General features: G+C 44.2%; 1 protein-coding gene across 8 annotated transcripts in view; it reads left to right on the top strand.

The window, feature by feature from the left end:
- VAV2 (vav guanine nucleotide exchange factor 2) overlaps positions 1 to 18,912 on the top strand; it is a 314,011-nt gene that overhangs the window by 242,863 nt on the left and 52,236 nt on the right. For 4 of the 8 annotated variants that reach the window (XM_048823167.2, XM_048823163.2, XM_048823164.2 and 1 more), the window contains exons 5-8: positions 9,365 to 9,467; positions 13,773 to 13,787; positions 14,601 to 14,699; positions 17,700 to 17,768. In XM_048823167.2, the coding sequence (XP_048679124.1) occupies positions 9,365 to 9,467; positions 13,773 to 13,787; positions 14,601 to 14,699; positions 17,700 to 17,768 (286 nt within the window). The remainder of the gene's footprint in view (positions 1 to 9,364; positions 9,468 to 13,772; positions 13,788 to 14,600; positions 14,700 to 17,699; positions 17,769 to 18,912) is intronic. The other 4 variants (XM_048823166.2, XM_048823165.2, XM_048823169.2 and 1 more) reach the window with 2 other exon arrangements.

The following is an 18,912-nucleotide window of genomic DNA, read 5'->3' as shown; positions in this document are numbered from 1 at the left end:
TCATGATTGTAGAACAGCTAGGGCTGGCAGTAGTGACTGCTCTACCACAACACTGTGATGTGTGGATTGCTAGGACTGCAGAAGGAACAGAGAAATAATTCCTTTAGGTTTTTTTAAAACTCCTCTTAAAATGTTTCTACTAATACTAGATTTTATACAACTTTTTAAAAATTGTTGAACACCTGAAATTCTGGCCCTACATTATCCAAGAATGTCCCTCCAAAGAGTCTCCGTTTCAACTTCTGTTTCCTTTGTATACAGCATCTTTCTCCAAACATATATTTGCAATCAGCTGCTTTGACAAATGCTAAACCTGGACACAGTATCTGTGAGATCCTTCTGTTCGCATCCCAAGATACCAAGTAGCGATGCCACGGCTTTATGAAAAGTCCAGTAGAATTTAATAGAAAGTTATAACCTCTCTCTGGGGTTTTTTAAAACACGTTTTATAGTCCAGAGAACTGTATCTTGTAGAATAGAGAATGATATTGCTACTATACACTTTTATAAGATGACTCAAAAATCCTTCGGCAAGGAGATCATTCTCTATAGGCAGGGGTAAAATTTTCAAAACCACTGGTGGAGTTTTTGTCCTATTTTCAAAAGTGAGTTAGGTCCCTTGACACAGAGGCTCCTTAGCAAAGGAGCCCCAATTCTTTGCAAACAACTCTCACCTTGGTCACTACACCAAACACATCTTACAGCATATTTATCTGTGAAGAATAACATGTAAGGTATATATGGAAAGCTTGTAACTTCTCAAGATTCATAAGCATTGTGAGATGTATGTATATTTATGTAATATTTAAGGAATAATGTATTGATATTGAAAGTATGCTTTATGGATTTGGAGTAAAAAATTAGTTACCAGGAGATAATGTGTCTTGGTGATGGCCCATAGGGGGAATTATCACCCTCCCCCCACAACTCCATCCCATTTGATCGGTGATGTAATGCACGGCTGAATTGTTTAGCCTTGCTCAGTCCCAAGACTTTTAATGGAAAACCATCAGCAGCAACTGCAGACAATCGAAACCACTTGAAGGTGTAAAAAGGAACATTACAACAAGACAGGAGCTGGTGCTGTCTATGAATAGAAACAAAAGGCTGTTTCAGTATGAGACAGTGGAGGGAGAAACACTTGGTATCTAGTCACTGAGGAAACCCCTTGTGGAGTGCAAGTGCTTTCATGAATGTTTGGATCCTGGTTCTTGTGAAACCAGCCAGCTCTGCAACAGACACAACTTTGGGGAAAACCTGCTTTATTAGATAGAAAAGGTAACTATTAATAAGCGCAGATCCAGGTTTGTATTTTGTTTTGTATTATTCCCATTTGTTCCCACCACACTCTCTTGTTTCTAGCTAAATCTCTATTCTTTCTTAAATGAACCTATTTTTGTTTATTAGAAGTGCTCACAAGTGCCGTGCATTTCACAGTTTAAGGTGAAACTGGTAATCTGCAGTACACGGCTCCTTTGGGAGCAGAGGATTTGGATTTTCTGTGAGTAGCCAGTGTTAGGAGCTGGGTATCCCAGGGGAAAGCTTCAAAGGGACTCCAGGGCTGGGGTACACCTCCTGGTAACCTGCAAGGTGGAAACTGGGCTGGCATAGCCCAGAGGAGAGCGGCTGGAAGGCTGGTGGAGTTAGGGAGCTGACACCCATACAGGCAAGATACCTTCACACTGGAGGTGGGGGATAACAATGTGACTCTGAGTCCTGGGTGCCCTGAGAACTGTCACAGGCCCTTAGGAGCCTGAACCCCATTTCATTGAAAATAGGAATGAGGCTCTCTTGAAAATGTTACCCCAGATCCTCAGCTGGCTTAACATTGCACATCTCTGACTGAATCAATGGAATGATACTATTTATGCCATCTGAGCATCTGGCCATCGTTCATTGTCACAGTAATGCTGTGTTATTAAGTTGCTACAGACTAAAATCCTCTTGATATATTTTTTTAATAGTTGTCTATTTCCAACTGGGGCACATGACTCGCAAAGATCAATGAAAATCAATATGCGAAAAGAACTGATGTCAACAGTAATATACAAAGCAGAAAGATTCTACAACCTACAGTCTGTCCTGGGAGATTGTCTGATCTACACGTCTGATAGTTCACCACAAGAATAGCAGTCCCTCTCCACTTCTCAGCAAAGGTTTAAAAGGAACATGCTTTAGTAAATAAGGTCCTGAGACTTCATTATTGTAATACCAGCACTGCTTGCTGATTGGCGCTTCTCTAGAACCTTGCATTCACAGATCTGTCTTAAATGACAGACTTGAATCGCTTCCCACCATCTCTCCTGTGATGTGGGTATTGTCGTCTCCATTCTACAGACAAGGAAATTGAGGCACAAAGAGGTTAAAAAACTTGCCAAAGGTCACACAGTAAGTCTGTCGCAGAGCTGGGAACCCAACCCAGTGTTCTTATTGCTGATCTCCTCTAGCCACAGGATCATCCTTCGCTTTTACTAAGTGCTGCTCTGCATCAGGAACCAGGAGCTTTAGTGATTAAGAGTAAAAAGCCACAGGTGTCAAAATAAGCAAACAAAATTCCTGTTGAGGTGTTAATGGACCGTTCTGGAGCTCTTAATCATGTTAATCCGTGTTATCAATGAGACTGCTTGTGTGAGTAACAGCTACATGCATGACTCTCAGCTGCTCCCACACACAATTCTGTCACTGTTAGTGTCTCTCCTGGTTCTTAGTGGGAATTAGCAATGCTCCCTTGTCCCTTAAATTCGGATGCTTCAGCCCCAGTATGGATTCATCTAACTGGTGCTTGTGTTTCTCTGTGTTTGTGCCGACTCCAGGGCTGTTGTGTATTAAGGCTGTTGCAGCCCGTCACTTAGAAAATGCTTTGCACTTTGATATTGGGAGCATAATTCCAGTGCAAGACCCCAGTCTTAGTTTGAGGGAGGGCCTGTCAGACTTGCCAGCATCCCTTAACACTGAGAGAGATGGGCTGAATGGAGGAGGCCGGAAGGGGGAATTCTGAGCCTCTGTGCATTGGAGTTCTTGAGCCACTGGGCCTGTGGGGACAATCTAGTCCTAATGACGTTGCTGCTAGTCAGTGGCTGTAAAAGCCCTTTGCTGCCAGCAGGGTGCTGATGGTCAATGGTGGGAACCTTCTCAGAAGCTGATTCAGAGGGTTAAAGAGGAAACGAGGGGAAACTCAGGGAGAAATATGCTGGAATGAATGTGGGGATGGAAGAGTCAAACCCTCTGTGAAAATAGATCACAGAATCAACTTTTACGCTAGTAGGATTCTGCCTAATGCACCCCATGTGATATTTAGACTCTGTTGTGTGTAACATGTCATGTGAATCACTGTTCATTCTGTATTCAGCGTCCTACGCTTAGTGGCTGATCCGCGGAGGATGGGAGCCTGCTACTGCTGCCACCTAGAGGAATGACTCCTTTAGGCCAAATGGTAGAGACTCATGCTTTTATTTTAGTGCTTGAAGGCCTGGTTTCAGCTCCTGGTGGTGGACAAAACACATGTAAAATTACTTTAAAAAACAAACAAAACAACAACCCTGAAGTTCCACCCCCTTCTGTTTTCATTTGGTGTACAGTGCCACATGGATTTCTCATGAAACCTTGGCCTGGCTTTCAAAGGTGCTGAGCACCAGCATCTCCCTATGACTTCATTATTCAGCACCTTGGACATTAAGCCATCTGTGACTTCAGTGGGTGACGTGGGTACTCAGCACCTTGGACATTAAGCCATCTGTGACTTCAGTGGGTGACGTGGGTACTCAGCACCTTGGACATTAAGCCATCTGTGACTTTCAGCCATCCTTTAACTCAGGAAGGCTGCCCCACTCATTCATGTGGTTGTGGATTACTTCTGGGCCTTTATAAATGGGAGATCTTAATCCTCGACCTGGAGAGCTAGGAGTTAAATGCTGGTAGCTGGAGAGTGGAGTTGGGTGGCAGGGGGGTTTGTATAACAGGTTGTCCAATGTTAGCTGCAGTGAAGGTCTTTCTTCCTCATTTTGTCTGCTTCACACAACCTGTGCCCTTGGTGGTGACACCCTGGTTGTTGCTTGCCTTGTTCTATTTCTCTACCTAACATCAGGATCGTACAGGGCTGTCAAGAAAAACTCTTAAGGGATAAAGAGCGGCCCCATGCCATCTATCTAGAGAAAGTTAATGATGCTGTCTCTTCTGTTTATCCTTGGGGGCTTTGGCAGCAGACTGGCAGATCTCTTGTCACCACCATCATTTAAAGCTCTATGTGTTACTGAGCTGGGCCTCATGAGGCCGGGAGACTATCAGTCTGTCTGTCTACAGTTTGGGCCCATGTGACCATGAGACATTTGTTCTACAGCGTAGGTTTTGCTCCAGTCGTTCCCTGTGGTCAGGTTGCATGTTAGGGTGAGGACGCAGGGAAGCCAGTGGCAGTGCAGGAGCTGGAAACAGAACGATGCCCTGGTGCTGAGCCCCGAGACTTAGTCATGGTGGGGCAGTAGCTGTGGGTGCTGGGCTGGCAACGTTCGGGGGCTTCACACACGGCTCTTTTGTCTTGGTCACCCAGTCCATCGTCCTGCTGGCTGATAGAAGGAATAGCAGGTGCGATATTAACTCAACCATAAGCTTCCTAATGACTTTCTAGCCACCAGAATGATGTATGGCGGTGTGGCTAGAAATCTGATGGGTGCCTGCTGGAATGGAAGATAAATTGGGAATCTGGAGGGAGTCGCTCTGGCTGAGGGGAAGAGCTCAGAATACAAATATTGGGACAGAGAATAACTTCTGCGACGACGCTTAGAAAAAGGGAAGATGGATCACTGCTGTTAGCGGGCATTACGGCAGCTGCAGCGTAGTGTTCTGTAGGAACAGAGTTGATACAGCACACTGGTGCGTTTCTTTAAGAATGTACTTTTATCGACTGCATCTCTATTTAGAAACGGAAATAATGGCACGTCAAAGAGAAATAAAACCCACTTTTGCAAATATTTTCAGTCTTGTTGTCTTGCCAGCCCTGATCCTGAGTTGGATTTTGTGTCTATCTTATTCTCTCTTTCTGTGTTGCAAGGCATTGGGACTTTTGCTGAGCCTACAGTATTTGGTTCCTCTCTACATGCTCCCTTCTGTTTCTGGCAGAAGGAGATGTACTTCACACAGCTAAGAATGTTTGTTTGCCCTCTTCAAAGCTTTTCTGAAAGCAGGCCTCTCAGTCAACTATGATCCTGCACAATATCACATTATTCTGGGTGCCTCTTAGCTACCTCTGCATTGATGTGTTAGCATCTTTTGCTGGGTCAGTCAGCAGTTTGCTTTGAGTTTCATCCTGGAGAGTTGTTTATATTTTTTCTAGGGAGAGTGAAAATAATTCAAATCCAGGCTTCTAAAAATACATTGCCTAGCACAGAGACAAGATAGAAATCGCTCGGGGGGTGGACTCAGCAATTGTTCAATCCAGATTCTTCTCTTTGGAAGATATTGAAGGTCAAAGACCATTTTACCCACAAATCTGGTATTTTACAGCAAGCTTAGTACAGGGGACTCTGTTACTGCAGCCTAAAAGAAGCAGGGTGGATTTACTTAGATTGCAAGCCCTTCAGTCCAGGGACCATTATTATTTTATTTGTATTACCATGTTCGTACAGTGCCTGGCACAGGGCAGCGCTGATCAGTGACTGGTATATGCTACCTCAGTATAAATAATACATCCGAATAACTGAGATCAGCATTTAGCCTCTTTTAGATTTACTGAGCCACTGAATGAAACAAACACTGTAAATCCAAAGCCCATGTTTCTTTGATCTTCAATGTACATACTGTGTGTGTGTGTGTGTGTGTAAAATAAAAGAAATATGTTTAAAATCAAGCTGAGGCCAACTTCATGTTTCTAGTTCAGTATCACCAATCCCAAGTGCTCAAAATCATGAGATTGGCATAAAAATTATGAGATTTTTACAAAACGTTGATTTCTTCTCATTTGCCTTCTGCTTTTTCCCCCATAAGTCTTTAAGGTGCACTTGAGTTGTTTTTTCAAGCTTTTCTGGCAACCATCAAGGTAGAAACTCACTCTGTAACAATGAAAGCTGAGATTTGCATATATTCACATGACTCCAGGAGCTGGGGCTTTAAGAAACGCACCAAAACTCACAATACTCACAGTAAAATCATGGGAGTGGGCAATGGCTATTTGAATAGGACTATCATCTCTGCATCTTCCTCTTGCATCCGGGTTTCCTCAGTTGGATCCACCCCTTTGGACCTGTGCACTTGTGCAGAGTCCCATGAAAGTCAGTGAGGCCCCATGCACATGCTGGAGTACGTCCATATGGATCTGACTCCAGATCTGGGATCTGTGTCAGCACAGAACCTAGCAGCACAGTGGGGCCCAGTCAGAGTATCTGTGCACTGCCATAATAATTGTATTAATAAAAATAATAACAATAAAGATCTGTTGCTTAAATATAGTCTCTTTGTGTGCTGCTCTCCCCTCTGCCTGAACCTTCTCTTGTTCCTCTGGCTGTGTAGGGATCTTCTCTAGCATTTCAATGACTTGTGGAAGCAAAGGTTGCCAGAGCATAGCTTTGAACACAGGATGTGTGATTCTATCACACACAGCGTTTAAAGAAAGCATTGGCACAGAGTGGCAATATTTCCCCTTGTGCAACAAGAAACAAAGCTTTGTGTTTCAGCTGTAAGATCGCCACAAGCATTTCTGAGTTAAAAGAAAGGCGAAGAACACCATTCCGATACCCTTTTGGAAGTTAACAGCTCAGACAGCTGTTAGTGTAAACTTGATCTGACAGTTCAAGGTCTCAGAGCCACATTGCTGTTTTTGACCCTGTAGAATTTATTAAGCCCGTTAACACTTTTAATTAGGCTTGGAAGGATTAGTTTTTTATTGGTAAAAGTCGATTTCACTGTACACACAGAAACTGACGACAAAGTATTTCCTTTGCTGATGATCAAAATGTACAGACAGGCAAAGAAAGACAAATGCTGCTTGAGAACTTGTTAGAGTTTGATTTAAGGACATTTACGATGTATATTTTGATATGTGATGTTGACAGTTTGGGTTTAAACGGTTCTATAAAGCTTTAACTTTTTTTCAGTTTCAGTGTCTACTGTCATTAAACAATAATCATCTGGACCCCCTCCCGCACTGCCCCCAATAAATGCCCACAACTGTGAAAATGTAAATTGATTTTAAAATGCTTGAAAATAAACACTGATGTTATCCGTCAAAATTATTTTACAAAAAAATAAAAACTTAATTATGCCAAGCCTCCTTATAGTTATGCCTCGGGGTACGGACTGCTTTGGGAATGTGGGTAACAGAGTGTAAGTGTGGTAGGAGACATACAGGAGAGATGGTCAGAGTAATAGATATTTAGCAACTGAAAAATAAGGCTGTAAAAAATCTACACAGATTTATTTTTCTGCTGCTCACAGTCACTCTCTCTGCGGGGTGTGTGTGTGTTTGTGTGTGTGTGTGTGTGTGTGATTAAAGTCTAGATTCTAAGCTCTTCAGAACAGGGTCTGTGTGTGTTTGCACATCTGCTACTACAGGCAGGTCCCAGACCTGTTTGCGGCCCCTGAGCGCTGTTACAATGCCAGTACTGGCAATAAAGGGTGTATGAGCTATGGCTCCAGGCCCCTCTCTGGGCCAGATTAATCCCTGGTGTACATGGGGGCAAATCTGTTGGAGCCAATGGAGCTGGCCCCAGGTCTGAATTTGGCCCTTTGGATAAAATGCAAGATCGTCAGCTGGTGTAAGTTGGCGTAGATCCATCCGAGGCAGCGGCGCTACGCTGATGGATAGTAGCTCAGCGTCTGAGCCAGTGTTTACTAAGTGGAACAGGAATAAATGGCCAATTGCTTCATGCGTTGTCAGTTCATCAACACCGTGGGTCAGCTGAAAGAGTAACCAAGTGTCAAGAATATTGGTCCTGTTTCTTTCATCCGCCTCATAGCAAAGAAGCAACTGGATGCACATGTGTGTTTTCAGATACCTCGTCAGCCGCGTGCATTTCCCCCAAGCCCGTTGGAAGGCAACAGTTTCTGGAGGAATGAGCACAGGGCTGGGTGTGAGGGGGACTTGCAGTCTAATGCTGGCTCTGCCACTGATTCCCTGTGCGACCTTGGGCATGTCCCCTCACCTCTCAGTCGGTTCCCCATATGTAAAACAGGGGTAATAAGGCTCTTCAGGGCAGGGACTCTCACTCGGTGTTTGTATAGTACCCTGCATCTTGGCCCTGATTTTGGCTGTAGCCTGTGCGGGGATGTCAACGCTGCCCACTAAGCCCAGGTCTGTGGGACCCAGCCTTGTAATATCTGATATTTCCAAGCCTATGCTTGAGCGTTCACACTGCATTGTAAACCTGGGTTTATCATTGCTGAACCCAGGTCTCTCAGTCATGCTAACACATCCATACCATACTATGCAGGCCTTCTGGCTTTGGTCTGTGGCTTGAGCTGCATCCACACTCCAAAGAGACAGGGCTTGGAACCCAGTCACGGTGGGACTTGGGCTCTGACCCACCTGCCTAGCAGGGTCCTGAGTGCTTGCTGACCTGAGTCAGACTGATCTGTGTGTGGACAGAAGAGGGCCTTGGGCTCCACCCTGAGTCAGAGCCCAGGCTTAGTGTGCAGTCACTGGGAGGTCAGACTGGGTGATCACAATGGTCCCTTCTGCTCTTGAAATCGATGAATCTGTGAGCCTCCCAGGGGTGATGTCGAGCCAGTGCTTAGAACAGCCAAAGTGCTGTAAATAGCTGCTGGGTCTGAGGCCAGGAGGGGCACCAGTTTCTTTTGATGTTTGAAATAGGCTGGTCTCTTAGAAGTACTACAGGTGTGGAGTTTTACCTCAGACGCTGGTGTAAACATAGGTGTCATCTGTGTTGCAGCAGTGCCCAAAGGCCCCAGCTAAAAGTGCAAACGCTTCGAGAGAGATGGTCCCTGCCCTGAAAATCTCCCAATCTAATAGAGAAGACAGACAAAAGCGGGGGAGGGAAATAAAAGTGCACAGAGAAGTGAGCTGCCCAAGGCAGAGCCAAGAGTAGAACTCAGAGCTCCTGACTCCCACTCCAGTTTCCTATCCACTAGTCCATGCTGCCTTGTGATGATGGCTAGGTCCCTGGGCTTACACCGCAAAGTGTTTTGCATCGTTCCAGCATCCGAGTGGGAGGCCTGGAGGTGAAATCATACTGTGGTAGCTGATACAAAAAAGAAGTGCCTCCTTAATGCAAAATGGGAAAGAGAAATGAGGACATAAGTTTTTTGGGATGTCTCCCTCTTCCCCCTCCCCCGTTCTTTCCTGGATGCAGCAGCTTGCTTGCATAATCTATAGCAAATGTATCCTCTGTATTTCTAAATCCTCTTATGTTCCTTTCAGTGAACATGATCTGGGGGAGGATATTTACGACTGCGTCCCTTGTGAAGATGAAGGCGATGATATCTACGAAGATATCATCAAAGTGGAAGTTCAACAACCCATGGTAACAATTTATGCATTTTAAATGCCATATCTTGAAGGGGGTTTAAAAACAAACAAACAGTGCACCACCGATGAAAGATAATGATCTCAAACTTGTTTGAGTCATTCCTTGGAAGTGAGCTCAGTGGGTGGGGGAGGGGAGAGAAGCAGGTGGGAGGGGAAAGGGAGACAGTGAGAAGAAGAGAGATAGAGCTAATCCTGTAGGGTTTCTCAAAGGCTTTCCATGGTGCTGTCATCTAAAGGATGGGAGGAAAGAAGTTCTAAGAAATCCCCATTGTAAAGGAAGTGCAAAAATAGTAACTCACTGCTGAGCCAAAGCAGCATGTGTCACTTCATCCCTTTCTAAGGTGAGAGATGTGACTCATACCTGCACAATTAGCCTGTTGTGTGTGTTACACTGCAAGTATTTTTAGATCCAGGCGAGAGTTGGCAGATATTTGCAATGAAGATGCAGTTTTTCTCTTGGGTATTTTTACTGTACCACTTAAAATCTACCTGCTCTGGTATATCCTAAGGCTGAGATTTACAAAGCTGCCTAAGAGGGTTGGCTGCCTGACTCCCTGAATTAATTTTAATGGGTATTTGAGCATCCAAATCCATTAGTCAGCTTTGAAAGTCTCAGCCAAAAGCTACACGAGGTTGGGAATTATAACAGGGCTCTACGCTCTAAGGGCCCATGGACACCAATGGAAAGGCTCATGTTGATTTCAGTGGGCCTTGGATCAGTCACTACTGCTTCTGTGATACCAAGCTTTGTCTGGAATCTTTTGGGAATGAAATTCTTCCCTATGCAGAGGAGTCGGGACAACGCCGACAAACCACTTACGTCCTATTTTGAGGATTTAAGTGCTGCCTACATTACTCTGCATGGCAGAGAATTTCTCCCTTAGATCAATTACTCTGTGAATGAAGCTGTGTGTTGTCTAGGAACACAGCAGTATATTACACTGGATGCATATGTAAAATGTTCTCCCAGAGCATGCTACCAAATAACTAGTATCATGGAAAAGGAAAAAAGCCAAGGAGGCTCTTTTCCCAGCTAACCGTTGGGATGCACTACATTTGTTGTTTCTGCTGATGCAAAATTTCAAGACAACTCATCAGTGGAGCATGAACATCCAAACTTCTTGAGATTCATGTGAAATTCTTCCACCCCCGGGATCCGTGTAGATTCCAATTACTGTCTTCTGGCTGCACACTACAGCTGCCAAGATTCATAACTCTGGGAGAAAGCAGGATAAATGGACAAGTTCACTGGTCAATTAAATTCCCTGAGCAAGACCTGTAATCGTAAATCACAGATTGCTGCAGCTGGCAATTGGAGGTGTGGATTGGCAGGTACTTTGCTTCGCAGAGTCTGAGTGAGCCCAGGATGCAAACTCTGTCACTGAGCTGCCAGGAACGTGTGCTCTGATCTCTCCTCAGTTCTACACTTGGTGTAACTCCACTGACTTCGATGGAGAGTCTGCTAGTTTAATGGGGATCAGAGTCTCTGAAGACCTATTTTTATTGTACTAGCTCAGATGAGAGCTAGCATGAGTGTCTACACAAGCTGACAGGTTTCAGAGTAACAGCCGTGTTAGTCTGTATTCGCAAAAAGAAAAGGAGGACTTGTGGCACCTTAGAGACTAACCAATTTATTTGAGCATGAGCTTTCGTGAGCTACAGCTCACTTCATCGGATGCATCCGATGAAGTGAGCTGTAGCTCACGAAAGCTCATGCTCAAATAAATTGGTTAGTCTCTAAGGTGCCACAAGTACTCCTTTTCTTTGTACACAAGCTGAGAATCAGACCCCCAGCTCAAAGTGTACATGCAACCTAAGACATCCACCCGCAGGAGCTTTATTTGCACTAGGACTTCTACTGATGCTTTTAGTGGGATTTTTGGGGTAGAATTCCCTAGTGCAAGCAAGGTTAAAATGAAGGAAAACCTCCCTACTTGAGATTCCCCCCAGATTTCTGGAAGCAATCCACGCACGACGTGCTTCTTGTAAAATCCTGGGATTAGTTCACAGTGGTTGTGATAGCCCATTTTGCATATTTCATATTTACAACCTCAGATTTTGTTATGCTGTGCCGAATATTGTTATTAATGGCTGATTAATAAAAGCTTTAGCCTCTGATTTAAAAATCCAATAAACCATTTCCCTTCCCTCAATATCTTAGAAGTAACTGCTGAATGCTTTCAAGTTAATGCATGCTGGTAAAATATGAAGATGTCAATAAAAAAATGCAAGTTAAAAGACACCAACCAAAAATATACATCCATGGAAGCTGTCATTCCAAAGCAGGATTCTGCTCCCATCAGAGGTTTAATTTGGTTTTAAATGGATGTAACAAGTGTGGGATTTATTTTTATAGCTTTCCAAGGACTTCAAGGAAGGCGGTTATTGGGATGCTTAGAATCAGACTGATGTTTTAAAGGTTCAGCTCCATGCTGGCTCTGACAGCTGCACGCTGGTTTCCTCCCGCCTGAGTCATGAGGCTTTGATGCACCTCTCTGTCATGACACAAGTTGAGATCTTGGGCTGTCACCATCGTTTTGAGAACAGTGTGATGATGCCAGGTGCAGGTTTTGTGTCGATTGCCGCAGTTCAGCAGAAGGTGCAGCCTCGCGTAGGCTGAGTCCCGGGGCAAGATGGAGTTTGCAGCTGTAGCAGCCCGTGCTACCACGGCTTCACTACTGCTGATAGTGCGCTGGCTCAGACGGGAGCTAGCGCGAGTCTGTCTGCCCAAGCTGGGAGTCACCCCCTTAGCTCACAGTGTAGACGTAACCTAAAGGCATTCAGCCCATTGAACTAATGGGGACTGGCGACAGACGTGCCATTAGATGAGACAGTGCAAACCCTGGTTTGTCCCCGGCCACATTGAGGCTGGAACTTTTGGCTGGGTTCAGTACTCCCAGCTGGAGCTGGGTTTTCTGAAGCGCTCAGCACGTTGGGGGTGGGGCTTTTTTGAACACCTGGTCTCAGTTGTGGACGCTGAGCAGCCTCCACCATGTAGGGCGGCAACCAACGGGATCTTGCAGGCAGGGCTTTGGAGCTGTGCTCCGGCTCCGCTCCAGCTCCAGGCAAAAACCTGCAGCTCCACTGCTCCGGAGCTGCTCCGGGCTCCAGCTCTGGGCTCCGCTCCAAAGCCCTGTTTGCAGGAAGGGGAAATAATATCCCAGCCACCCTAAAAAAGACCTTTCAAGCAACTGCCACCTTCCCAGAGGCCCCTTAAAAAATAGACTCGTTTGTTCTCAAGGAAAATTCAAACAGTAAGCTCCTTAAGCCATATGCAAAGTGCCCTGTAGTGAGAGACTTAGCGGGTGTGTCTACACTGCCCCTGAGAGCGAAAGCCCTGGTCCGCATACTTGTGTTAGCAAGGGTCCCACTAGCACACTCAAAATAGCTGTGTAGATGTTGCTTTGGCATTGTGGCTTGGGCTGTCAAGCCCAACCCTCCAGCGCCTGCCCCGCCAGGTTCAAGAGCCCGAGCCACAACGTCTACACAACCAGTTTTAGAGCGCGAGCACAAGCCCCATTAACACAAGTGGCTGGGAAGCTTGCTCCCAGACGCAGTGTAGAGATACCCAAGGAGGTCAGTCTGTCTGGTTTATCCAACAGAAGATCACAACATGATTTGATAATGGGGAGGAAAATACTGATTACTCAAAGGGCTCTTTAATCTAGTGGAGAAAGTAGTGCTAAGAACCGATGGCTGGAAGTTAAAACCAGATGAATTCTGGGCACACGTTTAGAAATAAGGCACACCTTTGGGACAGTGAAGGTGAGTAATCATGGGAGCAAACTACCAAAGAGAGTGATGGATTCTCCATCTTTCGAAGTCTTCACATCAATACTGGGTGCATTTCTGGAAGAGGTGCTGTAGCCGGACATAAGTTATTGCGCTCAATATGGAGGTAACTGGATGATATTCTCTGGCCTGGTCTGTGTTATATGGGAGGTCAGACTAAATGATCTAATGGTTCCTTCTGGCCTTATGGTCTATGAATTCATAATTATGCCCTTTTAAGTATTTTTAAACTTCATGCGGACACTGAGGATCAGTGACTGACTCCGGTGAAGCTACACGGATAAGCGAATGCTGAAGATCTGGTCCTCAATGTTTTCTTAGCTCCTGACTTCCCTTCCTCCTCTTTAGCAAAAGCATAAAGTTCTTTATTTTTATGGTAGCGGCCTGTACTTTCGTCTAAATGTTGAGGAAAAATTGATGAACATTTAAAAGAAGAAAAAAAAAAGGCAATTTGTAATGCCAAATGTATAATGTTAATTGGTTTTGCTTATATTTCTGCATGCTTCAGATTAGATACATGCAGGTAAGTAGGAGACAGTGACCAAAAGAGTTTGGTTTCTGTCTGGCCAATATACTGTCTTACACTCTTTCATATGGGTTGTACAAAGAGTGGTAATTCTCCCCTATTGCAGACTCAGTACTGCTTAACCCCAAACATTCAAAAATCATGACCCAGGGCCCCATCCACAAATTATGAGATTGCGCTAAAAATCATGAGTTTAAAAAAAAAATACATTTGGGGTTATTTCATATTTGCCTTCTGCTTTTTGAGCACTTAGGGCATCACATTTTCTAGCTTTTCTGTGCAACCATGAGGGCTAGAATCTTACTTTTCTAGCAAAAAGGAAAGCTGAGATTCTCAGATAATCAGGAGCTGGGGCTTTAAGAAAAGCACCAAATACGAGAGTCAGGATAAAATCACGGGGGTTGGCAACACTGGTGACCCATACAAGTGTACCACCTAAGTCCCATTTAGGCACTTATGAGCTCCACACAAGCAAACAACTTTTTAAAAAAAAGAGAGAGAGAATTTTTCTTTTGACTGACATCTTTTTGGTTTTCGTCCTTTATGTAAATTGTATAGTAAATGCAAAGGGTGACATTAAATCCAATGGGAGTTTTGCCGTTAACTTCAGCAGAGCCAGGATTTCACCCAACGTTTTGCAGACAGAAATGGATCCCTTTCACATAAATGATTGAAAATTTGGTTTCTGGCTTCCTGAGCTTGTGTTAGTTGGGAGTTTGCTGTCACTGAATGACACATTAAAGAGCCACTATAAGCAAGCAGGTTGAAACACTCTAAGGACACTCAATCATGTGTTGTTTATTTCTCTAGAAAATGGGAATGACAGAAGATGACAAAAGAAATTGCTGTTTGCTAGAAATTCAGGAAACCGAGGCCAAATATTACAAGACACTTGAAGACATAGAAAAGGTGAGAGCCGGCCTTCTTTTCTATCACTGCGTTTCATGTCAACAGCTTCTGGTTGCATTTGATCTTGCATTACTCTTGCTGGATTAGTTCTTGCTTCTAGAGCTCCATAGTACTGGGTTCCGGAGTAACAGCGGTGTTAGTCTGTATTCGCAAAAAGAAAAGGAGGACTTGTGGCACCTTAGGGACTAACCAATTTATTTGAGCATAAGCTTTCGTGAGCTACAGCTCACTTCATCGGATGCATACTGTGGAAAATACAGAAGATGTTTTTATACACACAGACCATGAAAAAAGTACTGGGTGTTTGTGATAGAAGGCAGGACAGAGGCATTCAAACGTAAGCCCAGGCTGAGTACCATAACGTGCAGAAAAAAAGAGCGTATTTTATCTGATCACTGCATATTTAAAGTATACTTAAAAACCACCTTGTTATTTCAAAAGGGTATTCACGCCACCCCCCATTCCAACCTCAGCGGTAAGACACACTCAATTCTTTATGTGGCCGAGGCACAATCTCTAGATAAGACTTGCTTTTGTAGATTTCTTATCACTCTTTGATCGCCATTGAATAATTTGAAAGAACCTATTTATTCCAGGCAGTTCTTGAAAGTGCTGAAGCCGTGCTGACTTGCCATTGAAACTAATTGGATTAAAAGTAACATTTCACTGCATGCACTCACGGGCTTTAATTGGTTTTGATAAATTCTGGGTGCATTCTCTCTTTCTCTTAAAAGAACGAACACTTCAGCAACAGAAAGATGCAATGCAGCCGACTGGAGGCTGGATATTATTTTCCCCTTCAGTGATTACAGATGAGAAGAATTAAAAAAAAAAAGAAAAAAAAGTCCAGCTATCATTTCTACTTCTTTTCCTTTCCCTTTAAAAATGTTTGCCTTTCCTGCAAAGAAGCTCTGAAAGAGAGCCGCACAATTAAACAAGATTCCAGGCTTTTAAAAAGAAAGGCTTTGACGTTCATATTAGTGATGTACATCCTGCTTGTTCTTTGAAAACAACTATTAACCTTGTGTTTCAGCCCAGAGGAAGAGGTAAATTATTCCCTTGGTTATGAACCAGGAGAGCTATAAGAGTAGATTTTTTGCTGTGGAGGGGCTAAGGTCCTGTAATAAACTATATTGCGTCTGTATGTTCTGTAGCTATGGACAGGGCAGACTTTCCCATTAATGCCCATTGGTTCAGAAAAGCATCTCCAATGTAGTCATGTCACCTGCATTCTTCAAAGGCAAAAATTCAAGATGACTGGGAGTTTTTCTACTCATCAAACAGCTAAAACTGATGCTATTCACCATTGCAACTGATGATTACTTTGTGAAAAACTAGCAAGTCAACAATAGCAAGAAAAAGAACCTCCACCCATCCACTCACATTGGATACAGGCATACTATGTACTGTATGGTGCTCAGGATCATGAATCATGCTTTTCCCCCCTCTGAGTGGCTAATGTTTTAAATGGGACAGGGTGCAAAAACTAACAGTAATCATCCCAACGAGCAGAAAACTGATAAAGTGCAGGGCAGCTGGCAGTTTTAACACTTTAATTTGCATACATATTAACAATCATGAAATGTGTTTTTGTAGGTGTATCTAGAGAGTTTGATAAATATCTCTGTCTACAGAGATCGCTAGATATGTACATATCTTTTGAATACATATAGGGCCATATTTAGAATCATAGAATATCAGGGTTGGAGGGGACCTGAGGAGGTCATCTAGTCCAACCCCCTGCTCAGAGCAGGACCAATCCCGAATTTTTGCCCCAGATCCCTAAATGGCCCCCTCAAGGATTGAACTCACAACCTGGGTTTAGCAGGCCAATGCTCAAACCACCGAGCTATCCCTCCCCCGCATACCTTCCTGAATATGGCTCTTCTTAATGGGGAGGAGTCCTTGTGGCACCTTAGAGACTAACAAGTTTATTTGGGCATAAGGTTTCGTGGGCTAAAACCCACTTCATCAGATGCATGGAATGGAAAATACAGTAGGGAGGTATAAATGCACAGAACATGAAGTGGGTTATAGCCAACAAAAGCTTATCCCCAAATAAATTTGTTAATCTCTAAGGTGCCACAAGGACGCCTCGTTATTTTTTGCTGATACAGACTAACACGGCTACCTCTCTGAAACCTGTTAATGGGGAGAAATGCTCAGGGAGTAACTTCTAAAGGTAAAGCCAGGGTGTCTTTCCCATCTCCCGAGTGTCTCCGCAGGCATTAATCCTTCCACAGCTCACTTGGGTAGTGTTCCTTCTCCCTCTCCCTCTTAAGAGGTATAACTTAATCCAGGGATTCTCAAACTTTTTTTGCTGGGACCTCTTTGGAAAATATTTCAGGCTGTGAAGACACCCTCCCCCCCCCATCCAAGTGACTATCCCCCATATCGTGCCAGCCTTATTTCCATGCCAGTGCTGGTGGTGATGCTGCCTTCAGAGCTTGGTGCCTAGCCAGCGCTCTCCAGCTGCCCAGCTCTGAAGGCAGCACAGAAATAAGGGTAGCAATACCACAACCCCCCTACAATAGACTTGCAACCCCCTGTTTGCGTCAGGACCCCCAGTTTGAGAAACACTGACTGAGTCCACACAGCGAGAGTGTGCAGTTAATTTAAATTAACTGTAGTATGGCTCAGAGCTTCCTCCGCGAGTGGGTGGTAAATGCCTTAAGCTTTTCACTTAGCTTGCAGCTCGGCTTTTAGTTCAAGTGAAATCTTGTTCATGTACTTGACAACCTGACCACCTCACAAATCATTTGTGGCATCCCAGTCTCAGACGGTCCAACCCTAACCCTGCAGAGACGTGGCTGAGCATAAGCACAGTGAGGCAGGTTGCATGGTAAATGTCTTGTCAGTCTTATCTCTTGGCAAGTGTGAAAATTCACCCAGGTTCCTCTCCGGAAAATTCAACCACTGCAACAATTTTAGCTTAAAAAAGAAAGAATCTTATTGCATTTGCTCATTTATTTCAATAAGTTTTCCATTTACCTCTTACAGAACTATATGAATCCATTAAAGCTGGTACTGACTCCACAAGAGATGGAATCTATTTTTATCAATTTGGAGGTAACAGAGTCTAAACATCACTGCTTAAATCTTTGCTCCTCTCAGATGCAGCTTATGCCTCATCCTGTTTAAGAAACAGCACTCAGATTTCATGTAAAATGCATTGCTTTAGTCTGTGTGGGTTCAGTTGTTATGGCCACGGAGCTATGACTGGGCCCTTTAACACTCAAGTGGAATTTAGGTATTGTATAAAGACAAGGAGACGGTTTTACAACAAGGAAATTATTTTGCCTGTGTTTTTAGTGTGTGTGTGTGTGTGTGTGTATTTCAGATATATCTGGTTTAAAGAATTACATACATACTCACTAAGTCAGAGTGCATGTTTCTGTATGTATCACACTCGACAGGGACGTGAGAGACGGGTTTTATACCCAGCTCTGCAACTGGCCTGCTTGGAGAACTCGGGCAGGTCAGTTCACCTCATTAGCTCAGTCTCTGTCTGTGACTTGGAGATAATGGTACCTTCTGCTTGTGTAAAGTGCTTTGAGCTCTATGGGTGAAGAGTGCTATATAAATACTATATAAGTTGTTATGCATGTGCACAAACAGCCTAGATTCTCCTCCAGTTTGATCCTGCCTTGATGCCATAATCCAGCATTTGAAGCTTTCCTCTGTGTACAGTGAGGCTGTTACAGGGCCAAGTTCTGTTAGATGCTTATTGGATGAAGATTCACCCCAGGCAGAAAGGTAGCATAAGGCCTACATGGTATTTAAGTCCTACTTAAGCCAGGCTAGGTCCTGCCTAGTCCTCTTGCTAGCCCTCTTCAGAGGGTGAGTTTCCCCCTTCATGCAGGGATCCCACTGAAGTCACAATGAATTCTATGTTCAGCCTGCTTTCTAGATCTGATTTATGATCGGTTTCTGATTTTTTGGTGTTTAACCTACCAATATCAGTCTCTGGCTGCTCTCCTACCCCTTGCCCAGACAGTCCAAGGAGAGGCAATAAGTTATCTGACCTATTATTCTGCCTCGGTCTCCACATATGGCCAGATCCTCCTCCTGTCCCAGGTGGCCACCATGTTATCACCTAAGTGCCATCTGGGATGGCAAGATGATGAATGGCTCTTCTCCCATCGTAGCACCACCAAAGACAGCTGGCAGGACTGAGAGAACAGCGTGAGCCTCGTTAATGGAGACTTCAGGG

This window comes from Caretta caretta, chromosome 16, assembly GCF_965140235.1.
Source record: "Caretta caretta isolate rCarCar2 chromosome 16, rCarCar1.hap1, whole genome shotgun sequence".
NCBI classification, from domain to species: domain Eukaryota; kingdom Metazoa; phylum Chordata; order Testudines; family Cheloniidae; genus Caretta; species Caretta caretta.
This window is presented reverse-complemented; position numbering and strand designations above follow the sequence as displayed.